At 35.7% G+C, this 23,818-nt stretch overlaps 1 protein-coding gene across 5 annotated transcripts in view; it reads right to left on the reverse strand.

The window, feature by feature from the left end:
• CDH7 (cadherin 7) overlaps window positions 1-23,818 on the reverse strand; it is a 120,576-nt gene that overhangs the window by 14,675 nt on the left and 82,083 nt on the right. For 4 of the 5 annotated variants that reach the window (XM_072820850.1, XM_072820860.1, XM_072820870.1 and 1 more), the window contains 4 exons: window positions 12,476-12,612; window positions 11,475-11,596; window positions 10,698-10,815; window positions 7,451-7,702 (listed from right to left, as the gene is read on the reverse strand). In XM_072820850.1, the coding sequence (XP_072676951.1) occupies window positions 7,451-7,702; window positions 10,698-10,815; window positions 11,475-11,596; window positions 12,476-12,612 (629 nt within the window). The remainder of the gene's footprint in view (window positions 1-7,450; window positions 7,703-10,697; window positions 10,816-11,474; window positions 11,597-12,475; window positions 12,613-23,818) is intronic. The other variant, XM_072820886.1, reaches the window with a different exon arrangement.

A 23,818-nucleotide genomic window follows, 5' to 3' on the forward strand; every position in this document is an offset into this window, starting at 1 on the left:
TGGAGATTCCCCAAAAGGTGAAAACTACCATAAGATCGAGTAATTCCACTTCTGAGTGTTTATCCAAAGAAAATGAAAGCAACAAATCAAAGAGATATATGTTTTGAGTAACCTCCATACAGTGTGTACGCCATATATATACATGTATATGTATATATACACCTGTCTACACACAATGGAATACTACTCAGCCACAGAAATAATGAAATCTTGTCACTTGCAACAACATGGATGGGTCTAGAATGTATTATGCTAAGTGAAATATCTCAGAGAAAAACAAGTACTGAATGATTTCACTTATATGTAGAATCTAAAAAACAAATTGAAACAGACTCATAGGAAACAAACTGTGTACTACCAGAGTGGAGAGTGAGGGGGAGGTGGGCAAAATAGGTGAAGGAGACTAAGTGATATAATTCTTCAGTTCTAAAATAAAACATGGGAATGTAATGTAAGGGAATATAGTCAATTTTGTAGCAAATTTGTATGGTGATATATAGTAACTAGATTTATAGTGGGGATCATTTCATATGAAAATGTCAAATTGCTATAAGGTACACCTCAAATTAATAGGATATTGTATGTCAAGTATACTTCAATTAAAAAAACAAAGAATTGTGGTTGTGAAAAATGTTTAATCGGTAGGTAAGACATCCCCTCTGAGAAGGTAACACTGAAGCTGGTCATAAAGGTAGTGTGAGCACACCAGGTGAAGGGATTCAGGAAGAATCTTCCAGCAACAGGGTGGCATCTTTCAGACTAATGGAAAGGCAGCTGTGTGGCTCTTCCTACAGGATGAGTGAAGGATTAGACAGCCTGATACCTTCAAGAGGTGAGCAGGTGTCAGAACATGTCTTGCTTTGTGGGCCATGAGAACCATTTGGATTTTTATATAAGTACATTTGGTGCTTCTGAAATGTCTCAAGCAAAGCAATAATTTATGTTTTAAAAAGTGAAATGATAGGAAAAATACAGGGGTACTAGTGCAGTCTGGTGATCAAAGACAGATGTCATTGGAAGTGACATCTAAGCTAAGATCTAAGGATGAGAGAATTCAACTTGTCATTTTGTCTGGATCTATGTGCTGTAGAATAAGAGATATATGCAGATCCTCAGTAACAGAAGGCTAGAATTTGAACTTGTACTTATGAACTCACTCTATTATTTAGTCACAGAGAATATGAAGATTTACATATGATAAAACCCAAGCATGTGAATGAGGTAAATTAGATATCAACTATAGCATTTTTAACTAAAATTTAAGCTGAATTTTAACAACGAATGCAATATCCTTGAAATCTCTACTGCAGTTTTTTTTTTTACTCTATCTTTAGATAGATTTGGAAAATCATACATTCAGATTTATTTTTTTTTCTTGAGCCCTTATAGATCTCCAGGGCTATTAACCCAAAAATGTAATTTAAGTATTTTAAGTGTGTGCCATATCCACTTTATAGAAAAAATAAAGAGGCTGGATTTCAGATAAAATGCTCCCAAATCATATAATCTTAAGAGATGGGAAAATCTGGGTCCAATGGAGATACTACTTATGGCTAAGACAAAAATAAAATAATACATTCTTTTCCACTAATGAGTACATTCAAATCATTCATGGTCTCATTCAGCATGCAGATAGGACATGCCCTCTACATGGCATATCAGCATCTTATGAGGTGCTACAGACATAATAAAATAATACTCAGCCTCTGCAAGCAGAGTCTACTGGAGCAGATAGACAAAGAGACAAACTAATGATACAGCCATAAAGGATGCTCTGGGATATACAAAGTGCTATGGGGCATGCAGGAACGATACTCAACCTGGACTCTGCCAAAGCAAAAAGAGGGAAAGTTGTTCCAGACAGAAGGGACAAGGCAGGTAAGAGCAGGTAAGACAAAGCAGGATGAGTCTGAGAAAGAGCAGCTCCATAATTTGGCTGAAGGTGGAAATGGGAGGGAGCAGTTAGGTCATAGAAAGCCTGTGATTTTCATCTGTGGACAGTTTGGAGCTATGGCAATCTTATTTTAAGCTAGTGTGTGTCATAGTCACATCTGCTTTGCAAAAGCTTACTCTGCCTGTGATGCAGGTAGATTGGACCTGGTAGAGCCAGGTGACTGTCGTTATTCAGGAGGGTGACCGTAGACCCGGGGCAAAATCAGGTGCAGCATCAAGGGACAGAAAAGCATAGATTCAAGAATCAACAAAGTAAAATTCATAGTTTTGGGGAGACTGATTGGCTGTGGGAGATGAAAGAGAAGAGTCAAGGCTGATTGATTCCCCCTCAAAAAGCATGGAAGTAGAGACTAAATCAGGAGGTGAGCTAGGGATCTAGGAAAATTGTTCAGGATTTAATAATTCTATTCAAATTTCTAACTCCAGCAGTCCGTTAGAATGATGAAGGAGCCTATCTAGAGATCTGCAAATCCTCTGCACCTAAGAGATGGCTGCTTTCCATGCCTCGAAAACAGGGAAGCATACATTACAACCCAAACTGAGCTTCCGCTTACCCCCCCAAAAAAGGTATCACAGTATTCCTCTCCATTAAATGTGCAAGTTAGAATGACTTGAGTATCGAGACAGACATAAAACTGACCTAACTACCATGAATATTGTGTGTACAAAGACAATCGGTACACTATATATTTTGGTTGTGATGAAGTATAATCTCAAATTTATCATATGCAATTCTTGATGTGTTTTCTCAAGGTTGGAAGTAATTGGAGGATCCTATAAATTAGACACTCAGAGTTCACCAAAGAAGTGTTAAAGCTGCTCTGTAAAGCAGATCAAAGATTCTGCTAGCTCTAATTTGGCAGTACCTGGGCTGAGATACCCACAGATCTTGCCCACAGGGATTTCCCAGAGACACACAACTCTGTCATATTGGAAAACATGTAGGGAAAAATACCTTATCAAGGACATCCACAAGGCAGTCTTGGCTGTGTTTGGATCCTGGCTGTGACACCTTATAACTCTGTGCATGTTCCTCTAATTTACAGTTTTCTCATATAAAAAGTGGGCGTAATACTATTTGCTAGTACCTGCCTCGGAAATGTGTTATGAGAATTAAATTAGACCATGCTCACTTAGTATGAGCTAATTAAATGTAATTCATTTTTTTTTTTTTACAATGCTTGCACTTGTTTGAAAGACAAACACAGGTGCCACCATAAATTAGCCACTTCTGTCCTTTATTATCACTAGGACTGCTATATCAAGTATGTTCTATCATTATAGATTATGATGGGGGATCAATCTTTTACATAGTGCTATCATATTGTTCTCCGCAATCATACACACACACACATACACACACACACACACACACACACACGTATGGTTTTGTTTTTGTTTTTGTTTTTTTTACTTAGGTAATACTATGACTTACAAAACTAGGAAAATACTTTCCTGTTGAACAAAATCATGAGTTGCCACAGTAACAGAGGAGCAAATATGGTTCAGCACTCCGTAGATCAAGAAAGAAAAGTGAAAGATGCATGACAGCTAAATGTCAAGCTGGCCATCCTGGACCCACTGAAAAAGCTTTCCAATTCCATGTAGTAAACAGTGGTTTCCACAAATGTCTTATTAAACCTGAAGCTGGGCCAGTCTAATTAGTCCCAATCATGGCTAAAGCATGAGGAGCTAGAGGGGACGTTATAGGACTTCAATTACTTGGGCTTAAAGGTCCAACTATGGAAAAACAAAACAACATAGTAAATTCAGTGACAATTTTAGTGTTCAGGAAAATGCAAAGGCTAACAAAGAAACTACCTGTGCAGTCTAACAAAGAAAATAGCTACAATATTCTCTGGATAGATGTGCAACATTTAATACTGAAACTGTATTTTAAAACAACTGAAATTCTTTCTGTTCATTTTTTCAAAATCCAGTAATAATTCAGTGCCAATCATTCATAAATTTTTCTTTTTTTTCTTAAAATATTATATGTATTAATTTCATCGAGAGAGAGAGAGTGCACATGCACAAGGCTGGGGGGCAGAGGGAGCCCTATGGGGCTCAATCCCAGTACTTGGAGATCATGACCTGACGTTTAACTATTGAGCCACCCAAATCCCCCAAATTTGTTTTTTTCTGAAGTGCTTTCAGCTTGGTTGAAAAATTACCATATACGTCAACAATTATGAATAACTATGATAACAATGCATAACAAAAATGGTGTTGGGGTGGGGCCCCTGGGTGGCACAGTCTGTTAAGCATCTGACTCTTCATTTTGGCTCAGGTCATGATCTCAGAGCTGTGAGATGGAGATGCACGTTGGGCCCTACACTGAGCATAGGACCTGCTTAAGATTCTCTTTCCCCCTTTGCCTCTCCCTCTGTTTCTGTGTGCACTCTCTCTCGGTAAATGAATGAGATCTTTGAAAATTGGTATTGTGGCAAAATATTTAGGCAAACATTAGAATGTTAAAGTATCTTGCCCCATATTGATGAAATGTTTCCACTTATAAAATAATTGCATCTGATTGATAACTTTCTCATTAACTGTGAATATGACCATAATCTCTCCCATTCAAGTTGTATTCTGTGTAAGTAAAGGAAACTTCAGGCTCTAATTTTTGGATCATCTCTTTCATTTAGGAATTCAGATACAAATAAATTAGAAAGGGTGAGAACAAAGTTGGGATGGGAGAAAGCTCAGGAAAGAGTTTACCCATCAAGTTAGAAGGACGCAAACATGAAGTCAACACAACCAACTTCAGACAACATGACTTTCCAATTTTTAGGAAAGACTGAAGGTGAACAATTTTTTGAAAAAATATTTTCAAGGTATATTTCCTTTATAGTTTCATCCAAAAGCAGTGATTGACCATAAGGTGTTCTAGGATCTGATGGCCTAATGGCCATTAGCTTGTTATATGAACTCCTAAAATCCTTGAACCTAACTGTATTTCATTTTCCCCCTCTGAAAGTTTAGGTTAAAACTGATTTCTAAGATGCCTTCTATGATGAATACTCTGGAAACTTCAAGGCATCCCTTTCTCTCATCTTACAAATAGCTTTAATTTGAAACATCACTGGCACACAAACTTGGCATACAGAGAAGCACCTTTTCTTTAAGGGTGGAAAGCCCAGGTGCTTAGATTTTATCCTTAGACTGAACTAGATGTCAAGGAGTTCTTCCCTATTTCTACCCTTCACTTTGTTTTTTTTTTTCTTAGCAATATTTATTCAGAAGTATAAAAAGGTTGAGTTCCAAATCCTGGTATCTAGTGTCACAAAATAAAATTCACCTTGCTTCTTGAGGTGTAAAATACGAGTCACTTGTGCACTAGAAGTCATGATCCATGCTGGGCTGTGCATCTCATCCACACCTCCCCCACCCAAATACTCAGTCATGTTGGCTTTGGTACATGTTGTGTGAAAACCCAGAGTCTGTGATTGAGGAGACAGAACCAAAAGAATATGAAAAGTCCAAATTGTCTGCTTCTAAAGACTCAGTAAAAAAGACTAAATTCAATTCTAAACAGAAATACCAGTATTTGAACCTACTGATTACTGAGCCACATCCTTACGGAGAAATAAAAGCCAATGGTTCCCAAATGAATTTCGGTAAAATAGGCTGTTTTGACTTATATTTTTTATAGACTTGGGGAAACTTTAAGAAATGAGTAAAATATATGACATAAACACCTTATCTTAAAAAGTGGAACAGGTATTCCTACTTTGGTATCTGTTAAAGGAAAACGCTCAAATTTTACTAAATTTTTATGAAATCCACAAAAGTTATAATCTTACCTTGAGATATATGTACAAATACACACATATACATACACATACACTCATATCATATGCAAGAATGTAATCTAATAAAACTCTATTTCACTTATTTCTGGCGACAGCTAGGTAATGATTCTTAACTAATTACATCCATCAAGCAACCTAACTTTCAAGGAAGCCCTAGGTCAAAGGTAAAAGTATATTCTAACAATGAAATAGGTTTCATTAGATAGATAGCATTAAAAAACAAATAAAAGGTAATTAGCTGTTGGGTATGATTAAATTCTGGAGAATACAATTTTATCTTACTCTTTTGAAGTATGATGTAATCTAAATTGTCCGTGATAAACTGGTGAAGTTAAGTTCAAAAAGAGTCATCCATATACTAACTACCTTTGTACTGGTTCCACCTTTTCCTAAATTTACTCTAGTCCTTTGTGCTCTACTTTAATCAGGCTTTAGCTGGGAATTACTATTTCTAATGAATTTCTGAGACTTTCTGCCACCTATGTGAAGCTAGTTGAAAAAAAATTTTTTTTTCTTCTTTCTAGATTTATTTGGTTAGCTGAAGTTATTGAAGACAGTAATTTCATTTGTATGGAATGACTTACAGGGTATTAGTAACTAGGTCTTAGATGGTTAATAGGTTGAGAGCTCACTTCATCAATAACACTTAAAAGTTATTGTATGTTCAGTATATAGTAAGAACATGATTATCTCATTTAATTTTTACAACCACCTTACAGTCTAGTTCTATTATTTTCCCCTTCTACATTAAGAAGCCAGCTTTGTAATGTTCCCCTGGTGAAAAACTAGTGTATGCTGGGAGCAATAATAAAAGCTAGGTTTACCTAACTCCATAAATCTTGTTTTCAAACATTACACAATGATGACTCACATTGCCAAATTCTGCCCTAACAAAAATATATTATAAATGGGTTCACAAATTATATTAGACCCCAAGAAAACTCACAGAACAGTCTCAGATGTAATATTAAATGCTTGTTGTCCTTGCTGTAGGAAGCTGTATTATGAAAGACAATGCAGCTAAGGAATAAACCCTTTACCCAATGCCCATCTTGGATGTCTCCCAATTTTTAAAAGGGTACTGCATAATCTCTTATAAAACTGGAATTCTAATATACGTTATAAATCTTATTTAACCATGCACTAAAGTAATCATGGAGAGTATAATTAAATATGTTAATTCTTGGGAAATTATAACTCTTGAATTGCTGAAATTGAAATCTTTTCAAATCTGTGAATAACTTAAAAATCTACCTTAACTCTTCTCTGAAAAGAGGAGGGATATAAAGCCATCATTTCCAAAGTAATCACATTATCAAAACAACTCAGAAAAGATTCTGGGCTAATATATCTCCTCTGTAGGGTATTTTAAAACAAACAGCTGGGATGTGGTAAATTTGAGAAGAAAAATCAATTTTAAACAGTCATTTAACTTCACCACTGCTTTAAAAATGAAACTGATATATATATACATATATATATATGTATATATTTCTGAGTTGTATTTTAAATATGCCATTGGAAAGTGTGGCCAACGACCACGGGTTGCTTGTGGAACAAAACACCATTGAACAGAATATTTGCATATGTTCTCAGAAAGGTGCTGATGGCAAAAGAAAAAAGTCACGGTATATGGTTGGTGTGACGGCTCTTGCAGCACAAGCCCTGAAAATAGTACCTACCCAGTAATGTCAAGACACAGGCGAGTATGGCGATCAGGGCTCCCGTGCTGAGGCCGGCAGGGAGGACATAGGCCTCCGCATTGCAAGTCTGGGCTATCCCATCGGCATCGCAGTCACAGACACGGATGGTGAGGGTGTTGGTGCTGCTGAGGGAAGGCGACCCACTGTCCACGATAAAGATCGGCAGATAATAAACAGACTGTTCTTGTCTCCGGAAGCCATTTCTCCTGGTGAGAATGGAAGCTGTGTTGTCTAGGATAAAGAAAGCAAATGTGTAACACGAGATTTCTGAGGGACTCAGTTGGGCCAAACTTCATCTGATTTAAGGGGGTGGGGGGCTAGGTGAAATAGGTGAAGGGGATTAAGAGGTACAAACTTCTAGAAGAAAAACACACACACAAATTCATATGATTTAAGTCATTCTGTTTAGTGTCTTATTAGTTCTATTTTTTGTTAGCTCTATTACCCAAAATGAGTTCATTTTAATACATTTTAATGTATTTACGTCATACTACAGTTAGGACCAAAGGGAAGAGCTATAAAGTAAAACTGAATATGAAAATTGTCATTCATCACTTATTAATTGCAACTTTGTAAAAATTACACAGAGAATACCCTTTTATTTCTACATTTCAAACCATACACTCACAAAGAGGATGATTCAAATTAACAGGTTAAATATTTTTGCAGCGTCATCAGATAGTACAAATAAAAAGCCCAATCTATCTCTCTTTGACAAATCCAAACCCAATATAGAAACAAGCAAAATGAGACAATCCAGCTTTTTTTGAACTAAGTATACATAGATATGCAGAAGGGGAAGTATTGTGTAGTTTTTAAAATCCAAATTGGTGTATATCCTTACCCAAACCCCATGTACATAAACATTTGTCAGTGATAAAATAGGTCATTTGTATTTAATTTATATTCAATATTCTATCTAACATTTAATTATGAAACTTTTACCGGTGATCAATGAGTCTGTATCACATAACTGTGATTTCCATATCAGAAATAATTTTTTATCTACCAGCAATTTACCCAGCTAACATCTTAATTAACTAATTAGAGAATTTATGTGATCCTTTAAATTTACAGCCATAAAAACATAAATGAGGAAAAGAGATCATAGTTTCATCTAGTGCACTTTAATATGTATCTCCTTTCGAAGCTATTAAAAAGATATTTACCCAATGTTTATCATAAAAGAATTAACAATGCTCTAATGAAAGAGCAAGCTGAAATCTATTCCATCCAAATAGCACAAAACAGAAAGCTCACAGGAGACTGGAGAAAACACATAACCCAAAATTACAGATGTAGCAGAAAGAAAATTGTTCGATTTTCAGGTTCCATCTGGTAAATTTTTATGTAAACAAATCTTTTATTTTAAGACATGAATTTGAGGTGTTCATTAAAAATATGTACATGAAGTTGTTGAAGGATATTGTTTTCACTATGTTTCTATACACTTAATAGTATCACACACGTGTCTATTTCTTTACCTCCCAATCATTAAGATATTATATGTATTCATGATTTGATACATACAATTTTTTTCAGAGTTGTTGAACTGTAATCTAACCTGTTTGGCTTCAAGGAGTGTGTGCACACACAGACACACAATGAATTGAGGCACACGTGCACAAGTGCCCAGTATGTGGAAGAGAGCCCTATGCTCAGGAATGAGATCACAAAATCCATCATGTTCTCTATGTAATTCCTCTGATGGAAGATAAGAGCTGATCTTCTCTTATGCAACATGTTTTCCTCCAAGATAGATGCTAGGGAGGTCTGGGCTTGACTCAGGGAAATCTTTCTATTATGTGGCAGTGGGGATGTCCTATAAATCCATACATTTTAGTGCATGTACTGTCCAACTATCATGGTGGTACTGGATGATGACACATGGGGGATATATTGAGACTCTTCTTGGGAATGTCATAAAACCCCTCTCTGCATTTGTGCTGGATGAATCTAAGTGCTGAGAACTGTCCCAAATATGATTAAGTCAGAGAGTTTGGGATTACCCACACAGAGAATGCTCTTCCTTTTATATTACTAAAGGGACAAGATAGTGTTCTCATTTGCAGAGAGTGAGATCAGGAAAAATTCTATTTTCAGACTGAATTTTTGAGGTCAAAGTTGGATTTTCTGCACTAAAGAAGATGGTATAATGTCCACCTCCTGAGTAAGTCTTTTTAGATGAGCCAATGTTTGACTCGCAAATCTATTTCTACATTTTTTCCCCTGGAATCTTATTCACATATTCAAACTGAAGGAATTATATTTCCTGTATTGTTAAGAAATACTCCTCTCTCTATATATATCAGTTGCAAATGCCCTTCTGCAAAAATAAATACCTTGAATGAAAACACCTGTGAATAAATTCAAAATAAAAAAAAGATAGGTTCTCCTACTTCCTTTAAAAGTTCTTATAATTTCCTATATGCTGTCTATATGTCTATAATTATATATATAATTGTCTATATGTTATTTATATATATGATAATTTATATATGCCTATGTGTCAGTCTATATACATTTATAAAATGTAATTATTATATAAGGATGTCTGTGTGTGTGTGTATATATATATATATTTAAGCAAAACCAGAATATACTTACAGGTATTTGTCAAAATTGTTCATAATGACACTTATGGAACTGGTAAGACTGCTTATTTACTTTTGAAGCTTCAAAATGAGATTTAGGATGACAAATTCTTTTGTTCTTTTTATATTTCCTCACATAAGGAATATGTCTTTTAATTATGTGCATAGATTAATTCTATTTTCATGTTAAAAAATAAAAGAATAACCGATACTACTACTAAAAAGTCAAGTTGATTTAGGTTGAAATCAAATTAGAAATACCAATTATTTTCTTAATGTCTCAAATCATACCTATGTAGTATAGGCTTATTAATACATTTAGCTGGACCTCAAAGACTCAAAGGTCTAGAAGAAAAGTCAGAGAGAGATGAATCTGGCTTCTTCCCTATTTGGACTGAGGCCTGAAATGATTTAAGTAGCAGCTGCTGCTTCATGACAGCAAATCCATAGATAAAAATTACCTGAGGGGCTCATTGCCCTTTAATTAACGTCCTTGCTAGTATGTGTGTGTATGTGTGTGTATGTGTGTGTACATGCATACATATCTCCATAATCAGCATTCCTGAGCAAGAAAAAGTAGTTGTTTAGAGAGTCTGTACCTGCTGCCTCCACTGGTGACAATAGTACCTTACCTTTGTTGTCTTTCAATGAAAAGTTGTGGTTATTTGTTGCATCAGTTGTTAAGCTGAAATAAAACTGGTGTCCATTCGATGGCTCATCTTTATCAACAGCACTGATCTTCTGGATAACCTAGAGGTGGAGAATTAAAGCATGAAAGCATGTTGCTGTGCTCTGCTATGTTTTGTGTGACAGGACAGAGCAATTTTATATCTTATAATAAATATCATCTTCCTAGGAGGAAGGACCAGATGTACTAACATGAACCTAATCTAAAAAGAGCTCTGAAAAACAAATCATGTCCCTTTGAAAACTCATGTTTGCATTTACTTTTGTGAATCTGAGAAATAAGCTGTACCAACTGATGGCACCAGCCCAGTTCACATCACAGAATACCGCACAATATGGATGAGTAGAACAAATCACACCAAGATTAAACTATACTTAATTCTTAGAAGTTCCAGGTATGCAAGCCCTGTTGTGTAAAATGGGAACAGCCCAATCAAGTCTCATATGCTAGATTTCTCCTTAAAGGAGGAGTCAAAACCCTCCACCATTTACCATGGCTTTTATAATGTTTACCTTTCTTCCTGAGAAACTTCATCATCCCAATTAAACCAGAATTTTAAAATTCCTTCAATATTAGTTTATGCCACACATCAAAGTGTTAGTTTTGCTGAGACATGCTGATTATGTTTTATCTTAAAGCTGGAAGAATTTCAAAGGCAACTGCTGCTGGATATTTTTATAGAAATCACAAGCTAGGAGCCTGGTGTGCTGAAAGCTCTTACCTGCCCTGGCTGGGCATTTTCACACACAGTGGTTTCATACTCCATAGCAAATTCGGGGGCGTTGTCATTGATGTCGAGTATAGTAATGGCCACATAGCCTCTTCCAACTTGAGATGGATTCTCTAATAAGGAGGAAAATGTTTTATCATTTCCTCTGAGGCTAAAGTTATTATTTCATTGCCATTTTACTCAAGCAACTCCTATTAAAAACAATTAGAATCAACCAAAATGGTTGATCTCTCTAAATCATGATTCTAATACGAAAGTGACTGAACTTTGAATGGAATGTAGACACATAACACTAGACTTCAAGGGAGCAACAGAAAATTTGATCCAAATGTAGTACATGTGTGTAGTTATTTGAGTCCCTGATGAGAAAAATCATTGAAAGAATGAACAATAAACCATGAATTTCAACATTCTTTGAAGCTTGAGTGCAGATTTGTATGACTGTACATATACATTGCATATGCACATATACTATATATGTAGATAATATGCATAACATATAACATTTTATATTTTATAACATTTTATAATATTTTTATATTTTATGACATTATAAAGAATTATTATAACATAATTATGCATTGTTCTTTACATGTTTTCCGTAACAGGGGCTAAAATTACTTCAATGTCAAAATGAGAATCTGAGTGTATTAGTTATAGATCAATTTAATACTCTTTGTAAGCTACTGGACCAACTCTAAATCAAAATAAATGCAGCCTAAAAAATAACACTACAGAACAACAAGCAGCCCTCTGAAGGTATTTCAGGCCCATTATTTTACAGTAATCTCTTTTCAATAACTTTTGAGTGTCAGCAAATAAAATTAGTGAATATAAATATATTTCACAGGTTAAAATTAGAGATTTTCAAGATTTTGCTTAATTTAAATAAGCACCCAATACAACTCAAGCAGAAATAATTACCAGATGACAACCCATTCTCTACTCTCAATGTCCTCCATCCTAACATAATGTTAAACCTTACAACTTACGGCTCTCCATTGCAAGAACTGTGATATTATGAATAGCATTTGTCTCTCGATCCAAGGATTTGGCAGTTGTAATAACTCCACTGTTGGCATCAATATTGAAGTATCTCTCCAAGTCTGTGTTTCTGTCAATTGAATACCTAATTGAACATTAAAGAAGAAAGAAAAAAAACTTCAATATTTATGTTTGATTATAATTTGCTAAATTTATTTCATTAATTGCATAGCCAACCACCAAATCCTGCTGACTCCACAATCTGTTATAGTATTAGCATAAATACATGCTTAGTCTGAAACTTCACCAATGTTATAATATACTTGGTTCACAACTGCTTGTCAGTAATCTTTTTGCTTTTCTGTCAGTAAAAAATAAACACCCTAGTATAGTTATCTTCGCAGTGGATTTGAACTAATAAAATAAACTTCAAATTTATTTTATTATTATTTTGGATTCTCCAAATCACTTACTATAGATTTAGTAGTCTTTATCATGGTTATAGGTCCCTGTAAATGAACCATCTATAGACATCTTGCCCTTTCACATACGCTTAGTAACATCATTTGTCTTGACAATAAGCCTGATCTTAATCCCTCCATTTAAAAAAAAAAAAAAATCTCACTCAAGATCTTGAACAGGATTCCGTAAATATATTTCAAGGTAGAACTCTTAAAATTACATGAATATTTTGGTGTGTAGAGGCATTTTCTTAAAATATCTGTCATCCAAATATTAGTGAAAAATGACTGTTCCACCTGAATTCTTATTCCATTATACTCTTATATGTTCCATACACAAAATTTGCCCACCTCCCACTACTGTTTTCAAACACCATGCCCCTACTCCCAGTAGTTCTAGTTGAGTGAAGGAACCTCATTTAAAGACATAATTAAACAAAAGAATAGACAAGCAAACACATACCCAATATAACATATTTAATGTTTCCATAGTTCTCCAACTATTATTAGAATCATCTACTTCTAGCCTGCTGTACTACAAAATGCTAGACATATAGCAAGGGAAGAGAAGGCATGAGAAAATTATAAAATTAATCATAAACCAACAAATACTGTCTTTATCCAGCAATAGGTATTTGGGTATTGAGAATATTAGGAACTTCTTTCTCTTTCGGTTTCTATTTTCTTGATGCCAAATGAAACAAAGTTATCAGCTGAGGGAGCAAAGAAGAGAAGATAGTTTGAGAAAGAAGGAGAAGTCATTTTTTAGAAATGACAAATATATATAAATATAAACACACAAATGCACACAGACTAGAGAATGTATAATAGAATGGCTAAGCATTGTGGATTTCCACTTTGAAATTACATTCATCAATTTAATGAGACCAGTCATCCTCTTTTTCTGTTTTGCTCTGTTATCATCCATATGTTTGAAGGTGCACAAAGAACATAGGATTGGGTTTAACAGTCATGGACAATGGAAGGAGAGACAGGGGTATAGATGATAGAGGCATGCACACAAGAGTAATAATAATGAAGGCCCACAGTATGTAAGTTGCTAAGGAAGAACAAAGGAAATAAACAAGGGACCATAGATTGATATCGAGAAGCTTCTGACAGCATCAGTAGATTGTAAATCCCTATCAGGTTGCAGAATTCCTAGAGTGGGAGGTGGTGGACAGGGAGATTCTTGAAGCAGATTTTCAATAGTAGCATATATATAAGAGCTGACAAGTCAAGAGTATTTTATAAAAATATACGTCTAAATCAAGGCAGAAGAACATCACAGGAGTCAAGAAGACCAAGGAAGTAAAAGGAAACATGTTTAATGAGTCATCAGTGTAGTTCAATCAGTGACCAATCATCATGCCAGGAGTTACTCTAGGAAAGAATAAAATGCTCCAGGGACTAAAATCCTCAATGAATTAGTGTGATTACTGTATATTTGATGGTTGATATCAACATGGAAGATTCTAGGTCTGACGACGCATTCCACAGAAGAGTTGAGAGCTTTGCAGGAAAAAGAAAATCAAATTGTTTGAAACGATAATGGCAGTGTAAACAAAATGTACTCATACTTCCAGGATCTCTGTGTAGTACGTAGGATATGAGAAAAATAAATATTGGCTCTTTCCATATTCTCTTTCTTACCATCCTTCTATTATAACTGTCTTCATTCATGTCAAAATCAAACCGTTCCACTTATTTTGCACATCTCATCTGTTCTGACCTCAAAAATGTTTTTCCTTGCAATAAGATATTTTTCCTCTGTACTTTATTTGAATTGAAAGCAAATATATTTTCTACTTTCAAAAACAAATTCCCTCCTTGTGTGTCCAGTTCATTGTTGGCTTTCTGATCAAATCCATCATTCACCTCCTCTTTGTTTTCTTCTTACTATCTCTCTCACTCAAATATGACTGATCACTGATTCCTCTTTAAAACACATTCTCCATTTGCTTTTATTAGTGTCACATATTTTTTGTGTTTCTTCTTACTGCTCCTTTGCCATCACCTTGGCTAGTTCACCTTCCTCTCTGTGACTTTTTCTTACTTAAACTCTCTGAAAACTCTCCTGCAGGTCCTCTTCTCTTCTTCATATAAAATGCTTTTCCTTTGCAATTCACACAGTTCATGGCTTAAGTAACTTTGATATTTTTGATTACTCTCAAATTTACATAAAATATCCTTTGCCCATCAGACTTCCATATTGAATTACCTGCTTAATTTGACCACATGGATATACATCATGAGCTGAAATGCAACATGTCCTAACTGATGTTATAATTCCTACAGTTTCCCAAGCCTCCACCTCTCCTACTCTTTCCCTTCCAGGTAAATGACACCACCAATCACTTGGTTGTTGAAACTAAAAATCAAGAATTGGTTGGTGACTTGTTTTTCTCTCTTACTCTTGCATCCACTTTCTCAGCAACTCCCAATGACCACACACTTAACCTAGATTTTGCATTTTTTTATTCCTTATCATCATACTTAGAGAAAACCAAAACCTGATCTCTTAGGCTATGATGAAGGGTGTCAGGGCAGATGTAGGGAGAGAATGAGCTGTTGGCTTGAGAAGAGCTGGAAGATCTTGGCAAGGACACTGTCTAGAGCACTCTGAATGGCACTTGTGCTTCTTAACCACAGGGACTTGGGATCACCTAGGATTAAAGGTGTTTCCTATTTTCTACCAGTCCCTCTAGACATACAAAAAACTAGATTTTATATATGTGGCACTCACTACTGTATAAAGTTACTTGAGGAAAGCAGTCCCTCAATCAAGAGAAATAAAGAAAATATGGGCACTCTACAGAGTGAGGCATACCACAAGTCTCTCAGGAAGGCTGACTGAGCCAAAAGAAAACGAAGACTCTAAAGAAGTTTGAAGGGGCACTATCTTTGCAAGTCTGGACCCACTGGCCTCAGCCCTGAGATGTTTGATGGCCTGAATAAACTAGAGTCTGAGTAGAAAGGATCAGTGTTTCTCTAACCACATACTAAAGTGAACTTCAGTGCATCTTCTGGTGCTGTTAGGAGTGTGTGGACTCATCATGATACCTCTAGGTTCTGCAAATCACAGCCTAAAAAACTTGGCCTTTGTCAATATATGTTGGAGTAACCACTTAGAGAAATCATTTCTGTATTTTTGTTGCTACAGTAGTTAAAGCTTCTGGCCTATCCATTTATTAGACAGACAGCTCAAAATCTTAATATCCAACCCCAATCCTTTTCCTGGGAGTTGTAAACTGCTCTAGATACCTGCACAGCATCCTCGGCTCAAACTCAATCTCAATATTTTTAAAAGCAGATCCATCAGCCTTTCCCCCAAACTATCCCTCCTTCAGGATTCTTCCATTTCAGAAAGAGTTGAGTATTTAAAGCATAGTTTACATTTTTTTTTCTGAATCCTCAACTATGAAAGGTCATGTGTGATGAAGATTTCTATTTCCATACCTCCTATTCATTTGCCATTAATTCTTATTAATAGAGCCCTGCTTCTGTTAGTGGCATCCATGTGTTCAGCTGAGCATTTGCTAGTCTCCTAGGTAGATGTGCTATTCGTGTCCTTATACTGAAGTTTTAGCAAATGAGATGAAGAGAGTTGAGTAAGCATCATGAAAAAGTCCTTAAATGATAACAGAGCTGTTAATTCAGTTGGTGTTCGATTTCTGCCCCTTCCCCTCTATCTCACCTGGGACATGAACACAATGGGAAGAGATCCAAAAGCCATCTTGTAAATATGAGGTGATGAGTGCTTGGTATGAGAAGCCAAGGCCCTTGATGACATTATACTGCCAAATTATCAGTCCTTGGGTGCATCACAACTCCAGACTTCTCATTAGTAAGTCATTAGTGTTAAGCTTTGTTGCTACTAGCCAAGCACAATTTCTAACTAGGGCAAACAGGTACTATTATTGTGGTATTTCAGTATTGGATACTAAAGTCTCACAGTTGATTGTGGATGGAGCCAAGATTCAGAACCATGTCATCTGAGCCATCTTTCCATTATTTACCACAGTACCTATAAATGAGCTTTTAGTACCTGCCACTTACAAATGCAGCTTCTTTTCACTTTTCCCCCAATACTCTCCTATCTAACACTGTCTGTCAAACTGATGTTTTAACTGATTAATAAGAAGATCACATGTGCCTCCATTTCTATGCCTTTCCCCATGTTGGTCCTCCTATACTTCACTTTTCTCCCTTTCCAGTTATTGCAGTCCTGGGATTCCTTGAAGATAGTCCTCTAGTATTAAAGCAGCAAGCCTTTCTAATTACATCAAAGAAAAAAAAAAGCCTTTTTTTTTTTTTTCTCTTTTTACTCAGGGTGTCTCTGAGGCCTCGGACATGGAGCAGGCACAGAGGGGCTGTCTTGGCTTCTCTAACTCATCCCCGTCTTTCCCATCTTTGAATGCCCTTAGAGCCTTCACTCCTGAGACTTAATTGCCATCCTGGAGAACCTCACTCCTGCCTAAAATCACAGACCCTCAGGCCTCAGAGGTTTGGGCTTCGCTTGAAAACAGCAAATGGTTCAGGATGTGGTTGATTTATTTGTGAGGAAAAGGAAGGCTCATGGGACAGGGTCCTGCCATACATTGTTTTGAAGAAAATGGGTAATGGTTTTAGAGAGAAAGCCCAAGAATAGTATCAGAGAGCAGAAAGGTTTAAACCTAAAAGCTAAGATTTTTAAATTTTTGTCAATCCAACAGTTTTCTTCACCCTCAATCCACACACCTTCCCTGTTGTCCCCATAGTATGTTTCTCTTCTATCACACCAGTAATAATTTCAGGAAATATCATAAAAAATAATATAGTATAATGTGATGTGACTAGAAGTCCCCAGGATTCGAAGTCAGGAGATCCTGAGATGTTAGCATAAGGCTTGATCTATCAGTCATTTAATCCCTCAGCTCAAATTTATTAATCAGTAAAGTGAATTGAAAGGGAGAGTTCAAAAATTTTGTATGTGTCTGATCTTAGCAATTGTCCTATATTATCACAGATAGTCACCGCATATTTCTGTAACTCTAATTTCCCTAGGATCAAATAAAAAATTAGGGCACTTAGTACAGGGAAATCAAGGATGTACCTAAAGCATATTGCCAAGAAAAAAAAAAAGAATAATTCTTAGTCAAAGCAAATTCTCTGAAATTTAGTTCATTAAAGCCATTCTGTTTTAAAAATATAACAAACACATATAATCCATAATTGGCCTTCCTTGGTTTGTATAAAGAAAATAGGCTGTCACTAAAATTCTTTAATGTTTAACGTAGTGAACAGTTGGAGGACACATATTTGGATCTCCGTGTTCCTTAGATCTTACATCTTAAAAAAATTATTTTACTTTAATTTAAACTAAAAACAAAAACCAAAGCAAACACAATTTACAAACTATGCTTTTTTAAGAAACCCTGCAGTATGTAGGATCTGTGGACTTTGTGCTCACGACCACAAACCACACAGTAGGAATTAAAGGACAAAATTTATAGCCACAACCCTGCTACTAAGCTACTGTACTTATTTGGGCTTTCCATTCACCATTTTTATACTCTTCTGTTTCTTTAGCTGCAGAATGAGAAAGTCCTACGAGATGATTTCTACTTTTCAGATTTAATATTAGATTTTTAAAATAAGTTTTTGTACACGATTATCTTCTACAGCTAGAAAACAAGAGGGCTGGGACCACATGTTATACATCTATATGTGCTCAGTGTTCTGTACATATGCTATAAAATGAATTCCTTAATAAACACTTGTTATCATTGCTGCTATTCCATCAGCTATGGAGATTGATTAAAACGTTCTTCCCAAGTATCATTCTTATTGCCCAGCTATTGATATGCATGTCAATGCTCTAAAATAGGATGTGTGGGTGAGTGAGCTAGATTAACAGAAATGTCTCAGTGCTACTCCCAGAATGGCAAACAATAATGTGATAAATATACCTGGACAAGTTGAAACAATAGAAATAGCTGAATGATTTGAGTTGAAACCTTAATCTCTCAAGAAATGTGTGTGTGTGTGTGTGTGTGTGTGTTACTGCAGGTTCTGATACATACTTTGCTAAAATTGAGGAACCACATTTTCTGATTGTGTGACTGGGGACAGATTTACTATAACGAAGGGCTGATGATGCTTGCTTTGTAGGACTTTAACAAGAAATGTCCTCAAAATAAGATACCAAGTTCCATACTTAGAGATATCACTGCATTCTCACCCACTTCTGATAATGGCAACTCAACAGTCCTATGGAGCCTTAAACCTTCCCAATCTCATGCAATCTTGATGGTACTCACAATCAAGATGCCCAGAACTTCCTGGGTAAGAGACGGGACACACGTCCTAAGGCCAAAAAACTTTCCAAGAAACCGTGAACCTTAAACAGAGGGCCACGAGAAAAGAAAAGGGTTGGCACGGGTTCATCCCACTGCCGCATCCTTAAAAGACTATTTGCCCATTCTTGCTGCTCATATTAAAAAAAAAAAAAAAAAAAATGCACTCCTCTCTTTTCTGAGGACTGGCTATTCAGTTTTTCCTTTAGCTATGTGAGCTGTCCCCAGTTATTTCAATAAATTCTTTTTTTTTTTTCAGTTACCAAGGCCAATTTCTGTTATTGCAACTAAAGAATGCTAACGAGATAAGTATAGGTCCTTAATCTTTCTACCTCACATATACTTCCTAAAGACTCACACCAAAAACATAACAGATTTTGTATTCTTCTATTCATCATACTTGTGGAAAATACTATAAGAGACAAATCAAGAGGAATGTAATCTTCAATAAATTCATTTTACCTGGAGTCTTCCAGAAAACTAACTCAGAAGACCTTTGTTTGGAGCAGAGTTCTAATTCTAGAGCAATATAATGTAAGATGGGAAAGTGGATCAAATAGATGAGGAATTCCCTATTTAACACATTTGAAAATTATCTCTGGATATTAAGCACATTACTATAACAAAAAAGCACATTTTTAAAATTTTCACCATACCTGAACACGCATGCACATATTTTTCATTTTTTAGTGACAGTTATATTAAATTGGGTGGGATTCTGAAATGGATTATAGCTCATGTTTTTCTGATGGAATTGATTTATGCTACTGTTCACATGAACCACTATTTTTCTGTATGTTCCTAAGATTCTTAGAAAAATCAGATAGTAACAAATAATTGAGATTAAGATAATATGTACAAATATATGCATGCATACAAGCTCCTTAAAAAACTACACACTGAATTATTCAAACATCCCAAATGTGTTCATACTAGTCACACTACATAATGTAATACCTGATACTATTTTATCACCTTTTATCTGAGAACATACAATACCAGAAATGCCAAAAGAGCCTGCAGGTAAGAATCATTATTGTAGTATCCTTGAGCATAAATACAAATGTAGTTCTGTATTTAAATTGCTAGAAATGCTGAAAACAATCCCCATTAATTTTTATGAAACCCTCTTCACATCTGATCTTATTTGTAATAATATCATGTTTCAATCCATTGGCTATTTTTAGCATAGAGACTTTGGGCTTGCACTGCCTATAGAAGTAAATCTGCTGATTTCATAAAACAGCACTAGACTCTTAGGACATAACTAAATAAAACATAAACGGACTTTGCATAATTTTTTCTTGGTTTGTCAAAATCCTGCCATCTCTCAAAGCCCTGTTTATGCTATCCCCCCCTTCAAATAAAACCTCCTGTCCAGTGAGCTCAGGGTGATTACAATTTATCTTACAATTGGCCATGTTACAGCTTTCTTTCCTCTCTCGTTTTAACTTTTATGGGATCTTGTGTTTTCAACCAGATAGTAAGTTCCTTGAGGGTCAGAGGAAATGTTTTATTCATCTTTGGTTTTTCTGTCACTACTTGCCCCAGCACTGTGCACAAAGCAGATTCTTGATAAATGTATGTCGACGTACTACACAGTCCCCCAGTGCTGACATGAGGAATGAAGAGTGCTCTAGACTAGAAGCTGCTCTTACAGTGTCCACCATCTCACTGATGAAAAACACAGAAGTGAGGTTTCTACCATCCAGAAAGATGATTAAAATCACAAGTAGAACATGACCTGTCCTTCAGTTCAACAGACAAACCCTGATATTTGGCTTTTGGGGCCAAAATCTATATGAAATAGTAAACAACTACAAAAACATAAAGAGCCAGAAATATGCTGGACTCGGATTACCTACTTTTGCTTTCAAAAAAGCCTCTTCTTCTTCTTCTTCTTCCCCCCCCCCCCCCCCCCCCCCCCCGCCGGCTAAGGAATGTCAACTATTATCTAATTTCCACTTTTGGTTCTAGTTTCTAAAGATTTTTTTTTTCTTTTTTCATGAGAGACACAGAGAGAGAGAGGCAGAGACACAGGCAGAGGGAGAAGCAGGATCCCTGAGGGGAACCTGATGTGGGGCTTGATCACAGGACCCTGGGATCATAACCTGAACCAAAGGCAGATGCCCAACCACTGAGCACCCAGGCATCCCAGCTTCTAGTTTCTATATGGGAAGAGGAAAATAGGTATACATGACATGCTGGGGAGGTAACCCATCTGTATGCTAGGCAAGCTATAACAAATATATAACATTTCATAATGGTGTTATATTCTGGATAAGCACTGGGCTCTGAGTTTTTAAAAATCTTTCTACCTACTGCTATTCTACTTCTAGATGGTCACAATGCTTTCATGGTGATGTAGGTACCACAGTCCCTTTAAAGAAAGGGCACATGCACAAAGAAGTTACTCATAGCTTTGGCTGGTGTCAAAAGTAGGTAAAAATAAAAAGTGCTGAGCAAGGCAGGGATCATGCAAGAAGAGGATCTCAATTTTGCTTGCTGGAGGAAAGTAAATATATTTCTTTCTAGAATTCTAGTTTCTCACTCCACATATTGGTAAATATTCCAAATATAAATAGCATATGCTAGATTTTAGCATCATACTACAAAAAAATGTCAATAAATTTAAATACTAATTATCTAACTTTGCGTCCTGGTTTACAATTCAAATACTATTGGCCTAATTTTAAGCAACTACAATGAAACAAATACTACTTTTCCATTCCTCTAAGAACCACAGTATTTCTAAAGGTGTGAGCACAAAGCTCACAACCCTGAGACTCTTCAGATTCTATCTCAATCTGGAAATTCACTTTTCCTAGGATCTTAGCAGACTATGCCCTCTGCCCATCCATTGACATTTGTTGAAGGAGGGCTTCCATTTTGATAAGTACTTGAGTGTGCAATACTAACACATATTTATGCCCATTAAACTATGTAATATCATCTATATATTGGAACATATGTGACTACAAGACAAATTTTAATACAGATTGCCAATACAGTTGCTTGTAAAGTATGTCTCCTTCTTTGACTTACTGACCTTGCAACAAAAATGGGATGGAAACACAATAAATTGTAATAATAGCAATGTATAATGATAATACCTCCTAATACTTAAGTCATGATTCTCAGTTTAAAATTATCAGTTACTTTCCCTTTATTCCTTAATCTTCAAAAAACTTGGGATAAAGCAGGGGTAGGATTTGCTTTTCCTTTTTACCTGGCATATGGAAACTTAGGAGGCTAAGTGGCATCCCCTAGGTCACTAAGCAAATAACAGTGCTGAGAAGAGAACCAGTCTTCTAGAGAATGCACAAGAGTGCACACCTACTCATCAAATTATAGTATGAGGAATGTGGCCTTTTAAAGGAGACCACAAATAAATAGGAGAAGAGAAATGTATCAAAGACAAGTCCAGAAAAAAAAAATCAGCTACAAGTGACTGAGTGACCTTATAAAGATAGCATAAAAATATTTCAAGAATACAAGTATTAAATAGTAAGTCAAGAAATTAATTTTGCAAAAGCAAAAGAAATATGTACACAGACATCCAAAACATTTTAGTCCACTTTGAACAAAGGTTATACCTCTTTAATTGTGAGATATAGGTGTTCAAAAACAGATATAATATTAACCTCAACTTTCAGGTCACCTTCATTAGCCTTAAAAAAATAAAAATAGGTAAAAATAAATTCCTGGCCAGTCTCTTTCATTGATGAAGGCCACAGAGATCTTTACCTCCAAGATCTGGAGGTCATTTCATCTCTAAGTGAAGTCAATACCCACTTAGTCCTCCTCTTCCTTCTTCCCCAAATTATTATATAATGCAGCATTTTTTCAAATAAATATTATAAAAAGTGAAATATTTATGTGGAGAGACATTAACAGGATGATACACAAGGAAATGGGTAAAGGAAGAAAAGAAGAAACAAGATTTCTTAACTTCTGTCATTCAAGTACTGAATTATGTTATGTAGTAGTATCTCTTTTTTTATATCCCATGCTTCATGAAGACATTCTTTTTCTCCCCATAAAATTAAATGATTTAAGCAGGAATCAGACTATTCAGGAGTAGCTGATCTATGCCTAAAATCATGTTGTGTCTGATTGTTCTTAAGGGAAGGAGAGTTACCTGTGTCTGTAAGAGATGTGATGCTATAACAAAACCCAAATTCAAGTGTGTGCAGGTCTGCAAGACTTGGTGGATGGGGCTGAGCTGGCCAGGAAACTGTTTTGACAATGAAGGCTGGACAACCACAGGGGGAAGGGAAGACTTATTCTATCTGCTACATTTGTGACTTTCAAATGTTCTATTGCACAGAAGATTATATTCTTAGGAATAGTTTGTGATCACTGTGTTAAAAATAGTACAGCCAATCCATATAGCCTGAATTTATTGTGTAGATAGGGAAATGATGAGTATGACTTCATTTTTGAACTAAAAATTATTTTATGCCAATTCTTCACTAGACTATGGTATTATCATCAGACAAAAGAGAAGGAAAGAGCCTAAGTTTACTATTTTATGGAGGTAAAAGATTAT

The sequence above is a fragment of the Canis lupus genome, chromosome 1 (assembly GCF_048164855.1).
Source record: "Canis lupus baileyi chromosome 1, mCanLup2.hap1, whole genome shotgun sequence".
Taxonomy (NCBI): Eukaryota; Metazoa; Chordata; class Mammalia; order Carnivora; family Canidae; genus Canis; species Canis lupus.